Below are 10,527 nucleotides of genomic sequence, written 5' to 3' on the forward strand. Positions count from 1 at the left end.
AACAAAACATGGCAACAAAGACCTAAAATGTTCCTTGTTCAAAAAATCGGTAAGGCCTTAGATCTTATTACTGTGTCTTTCCCCCTTTAGCATCAATGACAGTGTGCAGTGTTTTATAAAAGTTGTCTATGAGGCCCTTAATTCTTGCAGGTGGTATAGCTGCCCATTCATCTTGACAACATGCCATAAGGTCATACAAAGTCTTTGGACATCTAGCATTAAGCACACGTGTGAGATCTCCCCAGGGACTTGATGATATAGAAGTGGAACTCTGGTGCTGAACGTCTTATCCCCTGTTCGCGAGATAAGGAATGTGTCTGAACGCATCCGGTGGTCGACACGTCCCCTCCGTGCACCTCTATGGGGAGAGCAGATACATGAGGATAACACTTGTGTATCCAGTGGTCGACACGCCCCCTCCTATAGACTTGCATTCAGGGGGCGGGGCGTGACGTCATGAGGGGGCATGGCGACCCCGGAAGCTCGCACCCAGCATTCGGAACTAAATGTGCTGAACGCCAGGGAGTGGGGTGTCCCTTTTAAAAAAAATAAAATAAAATAAAACCTTTTACACTGAAATGTATTCAGAAGCAATAATCTCCTATAGGATACATCACATCATAACTACCTTGTAATTCTTCATCATTGCTGTCCTAGGTCAAAGACTCCTTCATAAATGATGATGAGGAGGAGGAGGAGGAAGACATCGGAAGTCACTGCAGCACAGAGGTAGTACCAGAAACAGAGGAATCGGAGCAGATGCCATGCAGTACTCCCCCCGACTCCAAAAGGGATGAGAAAGAAGATTGTGATGGACAAGTCATTGAGCAGGAAACCACTTGAGTAAGTTTATGAAGGTCTTCAATTCAATTAAAAATTATTGGAGTATTATTTCAAATCTTGGACCATGATTACCAATCTCAAATGTCACGTAGGAACAGAATCCAGTTGTAGGGCCAACATCATTGTCAGAATCCTAAATCGTCAATTTTTTAAGCAAATGATTAAGGTCACCCATAGCTGCTAAGGTGTAGATTCTTAAAACTCTTGTAGCATGTCTCCTGCAAAAACCAGATGGTATTAATAGGATTAAAGCGTACCTGTCATAGTGCAAAAAAAATAAAAAGTGATATGTTACTCAGGACCCAATCCTGATCATGTGCATATAATTTTTATGTGTCTTGGACCTATATATCCAGAGATATAAGCATTTATCTGCTGGGGAGTTACTTTTTCATTGTGCAGGCTGGAGGGGGCGTGTCAGTCTGTCTCCCTCACAGAAGCAAGCCTGTGCAGTCAGCCAATCAGTACTCTCTACTCTGTAACCCTTTCCTCTCAGGTTTTATGCTGTGTCAGAGGAAGATACTTGGAGCTTGCCTGCAGTAATCAGAAGACATTATGGTATAAATATTAGGGATCGACCGATATCTGTTTTTTTAGAGCCGATACCGATAATCGGTGGAGGTTAGGGCCGATAGCCGATAACTTATACCGGAATATCCGTATAAGTTATCGGCTATTTATTCCCCCTCGACACCGCTGCAGGTCATTGATTTAAAGCGGGCGCTTTAAATCAATGCACTGCAGTGGCTTTTGCGGGGCCATAGGCCGCCGCCGCCACCCGCTTCTCTCCCCCTACCTGTCCGGGCCATCCATCCTTCCTGTAGTGTCCGGGTGGAGGGTGAACCGGTCCGGGCTGTCCTTCTTCTCCAGCGGTCCTCTTCTCCACTCCGGGCAGGCTCCGGCCTAGTACGCTGCATAGACGCCGCTGCGCAGTGACGCCCGTGCGCAGCGACGCACCTGACGTCACTGCGTAGCGGCGTCTATGCAGCCTACTAGGCCGGAGAAGAGGACCCCCGGAGAAGGACAGCCCGGACCGGTTCACCCTCCACCCGGAACGCCCCCGGACACTACAGGAAAGAAGGATGGATGGCCCGGACCACCCCCATTACGGGTAAGTTTTTTTTTTTTTTTTTTTTTTTTTTATTGACTCGGAGGGTGGGGGAGGGGCACGACCGGTATAGCGGTATGGGCAAAAATCCATACCGGTATACCGCCCAGCACTACGGTGGGGGTTCGACACGGGGGGGCGGGGCATTATCGGCTTATCGGCAAGGTAATTGCCGATACCGATAATGCCCAAAATCGTGATTATCGGCCGATAATCGGTCAATCCCTAATAAATATAAGAATAGATCTTTATAAAATTAGTGCAAGGATTTTTTTAGATAGAACATGTATTCATAAAAATGCTGTACTTTTATCTGTTTTATCTTCTCCTAGTAAAGCTGGATGCTAATCAGCATAGCTGTCACTATGTGTGTCATTCATCTTTCACAGATTCCTGAATGTCTGATCAACTTCTTTGTCATTCAGGAGTCCGAGAAAGCTTTGACTATTTCAGCATGCTGGGAGTTGTAGTTTAGTAACAACTGAAGCTGCAGTGTTTGAAAATAACTGTGTTAGAGCAGTGTTGCCTCCAGCTGTTTTAAAACTACAGCTCCCAGCATGTCCACACATCTTTTATCTGTAGTTTTGCATACAAAATAGAAATCTCCTATACTGGATACCAGTATGCTTTACGGCCGGTATCCAGTATGCTGTAAAATCTAGACTAGTCTGGCTAAAAGACAGGCAACCCCTAGTGGTGGCTATTTTGAGCTTGAATTTCAGGTAAAAATTTAACATTTTTTTAACAGGTGTATATTGTGAAATGTCATATTATGAGTCCTGCAATATATGAAAAGTTTTTAAGAATGACAGTGCCTCTTTAACCCCTTCAGGACCAAGCCCATTTTGGCCTTAAGGACCAGAGCGTTTTTTGCACATCTGACCACTGTCACTTTAAACATTAATAACTCTGGAATGCTTTTAGTTATCATTCTGATTCCGAGATAGTTTTTTCGTGACATATTCTACTTTAACATGGTGGTAAATTTTTGTGGTAACTTGCATCCTTTCCTTGTGAAAAATCCTAAAATTTTATGAAAAATTTGAAAATTTTGCATTTTTCTAACTTTGAAGCTCTCTGCTTGTAAGGAAAATGTATATTACAAATAAAAAAAAATTTATTCACATATACAATATGTCTACTTTATGTTTGCATCATAAAAGTGACGAGTTTTTACTTTTGGAAGACACCAGAGGGCTTCAAAGTTCAGCAGCAATTTTCCAATTTTTCACAAAATTTTCACTCACTATTTTTCAAGGACCAGTTCAGGTTTGAAGTGGATTTGAAGGGTCTTCATATTAGAAATACCCCATTATAAATACTGCACCCCCCAAAGTATTCAAAATGACATTCAGTCATCATTTTAACCCTTTAGGTGTTTCACAGGAATAGAAGCAAAGTGAAGGAGAAAATTCACAATCTTCATTTTTTACACTCGCATGTTCTTGTAGACCCAATTTTTGAATTTTTACAAGGGGTAAAAGGAGAAAATGTATACTTATATTTGTAGCCCAATTTCTCTTGAGTAAGCACATACCTCATATGTCTATGTAAAGTGTTCGGCGGGCGCAGTAGAGGGCTCAGAAGGCAAAGAGCGATAAGGGGATTTTGGAGAGTACGTTTTTCTGAAATGGTTTTTGGGGGGCATGTTGCATTTAGGAAGCCCCTATGGTGCCAGAACAGCAAAAAAAAACTCACATGGCATACCATTTTGGAAACTAGACCCCTTGAGGAACATAACAAGGAATAAAGTGAGCCTTAATACCCCACAGGTGTTTCACGACTTTTGCATATGTAAAAAAATAATAATTTTTTTCCACTAAAATGTGTGTTTCCCCCCAAATTTCACATTTTTGCAAGGGTTAAAAGCAGAAAATACCCCCCCAAATTTGTAACCCCATCTCTTCTGAGTATGGAGGTACCCCATAAGTTGACCTGAAGTGCACTATGGGCGAACTACAATGCTCAGAAGAGAAGGAGTCATATTTGGCTTTTTGAGAGCAAGGTGCCAGAACAGCAAAAAAAAACCACATGGCATACCATTTTGGAAACTAGACCCCTTGAGGAACGTAACAAGGGGTACAGTGAGCATTTGCCCCCCACTGGTGTCTGACAGATCTTTGGAACAGTGGGCTGTACAAGTTTTCATTTTCACGGACCACTGTTCCAAAGATCCGTCAGACACCTGTGGGGGGTAAATTCTCACTGCACCCCTCATTACATTCCGTGAGGGGTGTCGTTTCCGAAATAGGGTCACATGTGGGGGGTTTTTTTTTTGCGTTTGTCAAAACCGCTGTAACAATCAGCCACCCCTGTGCAAATCACCTCAAATGTACATGGTGCGCTCTCCCTTCAGGGCCTTGTTGTGCGCCCCCAGAGCACTTTGCGCCCACATATGGGTTATCTCCGTAGTCGGGAGAAATTGCGTTACAGATTTTGGGGGCTTTTTTCCCTTTTACCTCTTGTGAAAATGTAAAGTTTAGGGCAACATCAGCATGTTAGTGTAAAAAATAAAAAATTTTTACACTAACATTCTGGTGTAGACCCCAACATTTCCTTTTCATGAAGGGTTAAAGAAGAAAAAGCCCCCCAAACCTTGTAACGCAATTTCTCCCGAGTACGGCGATACCCCATATGTGACCCTAAACTGTTGCCTTGAAATACGACAGGGCTCCGAAGTGAGAGCGCCATGTGCATTTGAGGCCTAAATTAGGGATTTGCATAGGGGTGGACATAGGGGTATTCTACGCCAGTGATTCCCAAACAGGGTGCCTCCAGCTGTTGCAAAACTCCCAGCATGCCTGGACAGTCAACGGCTGTCCGGCAATACTGGGAGTTGTTGTTTTTCAACAGCTGGAGGCTCTGCTTTGGAAACAGTGGTGTACCGGACGTTCTTATTGGGGGAGGGGGGCTGTGTAGGGGTATGTGTATATGTAGTGTTTTTAACTTTTTATTTTATTTTGTGTTAGTGTAGTGTAGTGTTTTTAGGGTACAGTCACATGGGCGGGGGATTACAGCGAGTTTCCCAGCGCAAAATTTGCTGCATCTCAAACTTGCAGCGAGAAACCCACTGTAAAAGCCTCGCCCATGTGAATGTACCCTGTACATTCACAGGGGGGGGGGGGGGGGGGGTGCACCAGCTGTTGCAACCCACAACTCCCAGCATGCATGGTCTGTTAGTGCATGCTGGGAGTTATAGTTTTGCAACAGCTGGAGGCACACAGGTTAGGAAACACTGAGTTAGAAACAGACAATGTTTCCCAACCAGTGTGTCTCCAGTTGTTGCAAAACTACAACTCCCAGCATGCCCAGACAGCTGAAGGGCATGCTGGGAGTTGTAGTTCGGCAACATCTGAAGGGCCAGATGTTGCTGAACTAAAACTCCCAGCATGCCTGGACAGTCAGTGCATACTGGGAGTTGTAGTTTTGCAACAGCTGGAAGAGCACAGATTGGAGACCATTATACAATGGTCTCCAACCTGGGGCCCTCCAGATGTTGCAAAACTACAACTCCCAGCATGCCCAGACAGCCAAAGGCTGTCTAGGCATGCTGGGAGTTGTAGTTTTCAGACTCCTAGAAGCAGCAGTGAAGATCTTCACTGCTGCCTCTGAGGACCATATACTTACCTGCCGGTCCCGTCGCTGCTCGTCCACGTGGCCGGTCCTGCCGCTGCTCCAGGTAAGGCTGCCGGTCCCGTCGCTGCTCGTCCACGTGGCCGGTCCTGCCGCTGCTCCAGGTAAGACTGCCGGTCCCCTCGTGTTCCCCCCGTGTTCCCACCCCGTATGCCGCAGGTCCCCGCGAGCCCCTGCAGCCATCGTCCCCCGTTTTGCCTGACTTCCAGGGGCGGGCAGTGCGGGGGATCTGAACTTTCACCCCAGATCACTGTGATTGGTCCACAGGGACCAATCACAGTGATCGCTGACCAGGACCATCAATGGATGGTCCTGGGGGTGAAGCAGAAGTTGTCCCCTGCTGGAAACAGCGGGACTTCTGCCAGTTAACCCGTGCGATGCTGCGCATCGCCAGGTTAACTGAATGTCATTTATAAACGTCGGGATGCGCGAACGCACTGCACAACCCGGCGTTTATATATGCCATTCTGCGGGAAGGGGTTAAAGGGGTACTCTGGTGGAAAACATTTTTTATTTTTTTTTTTTGTTTATCAACTGGTGCCAGAAAGTTAAACAGCTTTGAAAATTACTTCTGTTTAAAAATCTTAATCCTTCCAGTACTTATCAGCTGCCGTATGTTCCACAGGAAGTTACATTTCTTTTCGGAGTTCTTTTCTGTCTGACCAGTGCTCTCTGCTGACACCTCAGTCTGTTACAGGAACTGTCCAGAGCAGGAGAGGTTTGCTATGGGGATTTTCTCCTACTCTGGACAGTTCCTGACATGGACAGAGGTGTCGGCAGAGAGCACTGTGGTTAGACAGAGAAGAATTCCAAAAAGAAATTCAACTTCCTGTGGAACATACAGCAGTTGATAAGTACTGGAAGGATTAAGATTTTTAACCCTAACCGCACTTTTTTCCTTTTATCCCGTCCGGGCTGCAAAATAAAAGAAAACACACTTTCTCTTACCTGCCAACGAGCCCCCGGAGCTCCTGTACACTCCGGTACAGGTGTTCGGTCCCCGGGCTGTATTCCTCTTACTTCCTGTTAGCCCGGCACGTCACGCGGAGCTTCAGCCTATTACCGGCCGAGGCGGGACATCGCTGCGGCCGGTGATAGGCTGAAGCTCCGTGTGACGTGCCGGGCTAACAGGAAGTAAAAAGAATACAGCCCTGGGACGGAACACCTGTACCGGAGAGTACCGGAGCTCCGGGGGCTCGTTGGCAGGTAAGAGAAAGTGTGTTTCTTTTATTTTGCAGCCCGGACGGGATAAAAGGAAAAAAGTGCGCGCCGGAGTACTCCTTTAAGGACTGAGCCCTTTTTCGCCTTAAGGACTGAGCCATTTTTTGCAATTCTGACCACTGTCACTTTATGCATTAATAACTCTAAGATGCTTTTACCGATTATTCTGAGATAGTTTTTTCGTGACATATTCTACTTTATTTTAGTGGTAAATTTTTGTTGTTACTTTCATCCTTTCTTGGTGAAAAATCCCCAAATTTCATTAAAATTTTGCATTTTTCTAAATTTCAAACTCTGCTTGTAAGGAAAATGGATATTCCAAAAATGTTTTATATTGATTCACAAATACAATATGTCTACTTTATGTTGGCATCATAAAATGGACATATTTTTACTTTTTGAAAACCTTAGAGGGTTTCAAAGTATAGCAGCAATTTTCAAAATTTTAATGAAAATTGCAAAATCTGAAGGGCCAGATGTTACAGAACTACAACTCCGCATGCTTGGGCAGTCTAGGCATGCTGAGAGTTGTAGTTTTGCAACATAGTGGTCTCCAAACTGTGACCCTCCAGATGTTGCAAAACTACAACTCCCAACATGCTCAGACAGCCTTTGGCTGTGTGGGCATGCTGGCAGTTGCAGTTTGGCAACCACCAGGAAGGCAGCAGTAAAGATCGCTTTACTGCCACCTTCCTTGATGCCCCGTGCCGTCGCCTCCCTACCTGCGCCGCTGCTTCCCTACCTGCGCCGCTGACCTCCGATCTCCTGTCCCCACCGCATCTTCTTCACAGGTACACATCTTACCCCCCCCCCCGCGTTCTGCCCGACATCCAGGGGTGGGCAGAGCGGGGGGCTTCCATGGTAACCACCCCGCCTTCGACTGCCATTGGTCAGTACTCATTGTTGACTAATGGCAGGGGAAAGGAGGTGGCACAGCTGCAACCTCGCTCTTATCCCTCAGGATGATCAGGGCTGTCACTGACAGCTCCGATCATCCCTATTTTCCGGGCGATCGGGTCACCAGAGACCCCATCAGCCCGTAATAGCAGAAAATTGCATGTCTGATGTCCCGGGATGCGTGCTGAACGATTTCAGCAGGCATCCTTGTCCGGTCCCCGACGGGCTACTGGTGGGGACCGGAATTCCCACGGGTGTAACCATAAGCCCTCAGTCCTTAAGGACTTTTAAACGGGGGTGTATTGATATGCCTGCCGTTCTTAAGAGGTTAAATAGAAGTAATTTACAAAGCTGTTTAACTTTCTGGCACCAGTTGATTTAAAAAAATAAAAATGCTTTCTACCGGAGTACCCCTTTAACTTCAACTTAGCAGCTTGTTTATATAGTGACACATTGTGGAGCCAAACTTTGTCCTATACATAAGATCCCCCCCCCCCCCGGACCCCCCACTTCCACAGGTTTAATGTTCTGCCCTGATTGATGTCCTTTTAATCTGTAGGACTGGGTGTTCTGTGTTTGTCAGTGAATTCTAACTTTATTTTTCTCTTCCATCCTACCAGGTTCTGTGATATCCAGTTCCAGGGTCCACTTTCCATCCAGGAGCTGTGGATCCATCACCTTCATCTCTGGCTATAAAATTACTTTTGTAAATCCTCCAGCCCACCACATGATCTGTCCTCACAGGATCAGAATCCTCAGCCTCCCAAAACTCCAACATAGACCATCAGCATTTTATAGACCAGATAAATGGATGAAATAATGTGTTTGTCTATTGGGCTATGGTGGCAAACAACTTGTAACAGGATGACGACTGACTGTAATAGAAAGGAAATATCTGAGCTCTGTGTGAAGATACAGAAGCACGTTTTAAGGATTCATGAGCTGGTATTACAGTATGTGGTATGAGGAGTGAAGATGGTCATAAAGCTTTGCCTCCATTGGGTGGGGGGGGGGGGGGGTTAGAGAGAATGAGGAAGGTTTTGTTAAATGTCAGTTATTTTATTTTATTTTTTTTAAACTGTTAAGTCATGAAAGCTGAAAGCCCCGCTACTTGGTCTCAGATAATGAAGAGTGTTGTATAATACAGCGTGGAAGAATAAAGCTGTGATTTGATGACTTCTGTCTGCTAGGTGGGTTTTTCACTGTCCAACCTACAGGCCTATGTTGTCTTTACTCAACCTTGGTTTGCTTAAACATCACCTATTTCCGTTGTTTGTAAACTTTACATTATGATAATTTCATCTCCTACCAGTTGTGGAATGGAGAGCAGATGGGGATAATGCCCTGTAGTAATTTGGATACCCCTACATGGTTTGCTCATGTTATCGGAGGGCTGGGTTTTGAACTGCAATTAGATATTGTGTATATTCCTCAGTCTTGCTATGTGGAAAGGGTCCAGAGCTTTAAATTATTCAGGGGTTCACCCTATACTCATTTCTATTGAATTCTGCTTTGTACTTGTGGATATGTTTACTCAGTCAGTAGTGTGCACCCACACAGTTTTGACTTGAAAACAAACCCTACGATAATGTGGTATTCCAGGAAAAATCTTTTCTTTTTTTTCCATCAACTGGCTCCAGAAAGTTAAAGGGTAACCCTCATTAAAACAAATTTTTGCTATTGCGCTCCTTATGGTAAATAAAAAATATTTCTGATATACTTTGGTTAAAAAAAATAAGTTTTCTATGATTTATTTGTGCTTAAAAAAAGCTCAAGAGCACATTTTCCCCCATCTTGTACACAGACTTAGGACCGAAGCCCAAACACAGGAAGTGCAGCCTGGAGTGCCGAGGGGTGTGTCTCCAGCCTCATCCAATCATAGCTCCTTTCACACTCAACTGCCATATGCTGTTGGTTGGACACCCCCCCCCCCCCCTTTCAGCACTCCAGGCTGCACTGCCTATGTTTGGACCTCGGTCCTAAGTCTGTGTATGAAATGGTGGAAAATGTGCTCTTGAGCTTTTTTAAGCACAAATAAAACATAAAAAAACTTAATTTCTCTATCTGCTCCATTGGGGGACACAGACCATGGGTGTATGCTGCTGTCTCTAGGAGGTATGACACTATGGCAACAAACAAGTCGGCTCCTCCCAGCAGGATATACCCGCCTCCAGGCCCTGAGCTAATCCGTTTTAGCTTAGTGTCTGGAGGAGGTGGACATGGTCTGGATTTCTCCACACCAGGTCTTCTGTTTTATTATTTTACTAGTTAGGGATGTGTTAGTTTTTTATTCCTTTTTCTTTCATGTTTTCAGGTGGGGACTCAGGAGCTGCGGCTCACTGTTTCCCCATTGCGAGTGAGGGGGCACAGACATTGCGTATATGCACTGTTAACCCCCCCCTCGCGAAAGGTCAGTGCCTGGGTTGTACCTCATGGGTAAGGTTCCCACTATTCCCTGCTCGCCTCGCTCGCACATGGTAGCTAGGCATGATGCAGGTGACAGAAAGCTGACTGAAGACCTCACAGAAGACTCCATTAGGTAAGTTCTTCTGACTGAGGTGAGTATATATCCATTTTCTCCCTTAGGTGCTGACTTGCAACCTCTGGAGACCCTCAGTTTTTGGCCCACCTTTCAGGGTTATGGGGCTGGCCTGTGCATGGGGCTTTATTTTTATTTCTGGGGCGAGCAGTGGCATATTTGGAGAGAGTGGCTCATTTCTCTATCGGCTCCATTGGGGGACACAGACTCTGGGTATATGCTGCTGTCTCTAGGAGGTTGACACTATGGTAACCAAAAAGTCTGCTCCTCCCAGCAGGATATAACC

At 45.4% G+C, this 10,527-nt stretch overlaps 1 protein-coding gene across 2 annotated transcripts in view; it reads left to right on the plus strand.

The window, feature by feature from the left end:
* LOC130367884 (A-kinase anchor protein 8-like) overlaps positions 1-8,877 on the plus strand; it is a 92,988-nt gene extending 84,111 nt beyond the window's left edge. For both annotated transcript variants that reach the window (XM_056570843.1, XM_056570842.1), the window contains exons 13-14: positions 658-843; positions 8,323-8,877. In XM_056570843.1, the coding sequence (XP_056426818.1) occupies positions 658-843 (186 nt within the window). In that variant the 3' untranslated portion in view covers positions 8,323-8,877. The remainder of the gene's footprint in view (positions 1-657; positions 844-8,322) is intronic.
* Positions 8,878-10,527: the final 1,650 nt, after the last annotated feature.

This window comes from Hyla sarda, chromosome 4, assembly GCF_029499605.1.
Source record: "Hyla sarda isolate aHylSar1 chromosome 4, aHylSar1.hap1, whole genome shotgun sequence".
Taxonomy (NCBI): domain Eukaryota; kingdom Metazoa; phylum Chordata; class Amphibia; order Anura; family Hylidae; genus Hyla; species Hyla sarda.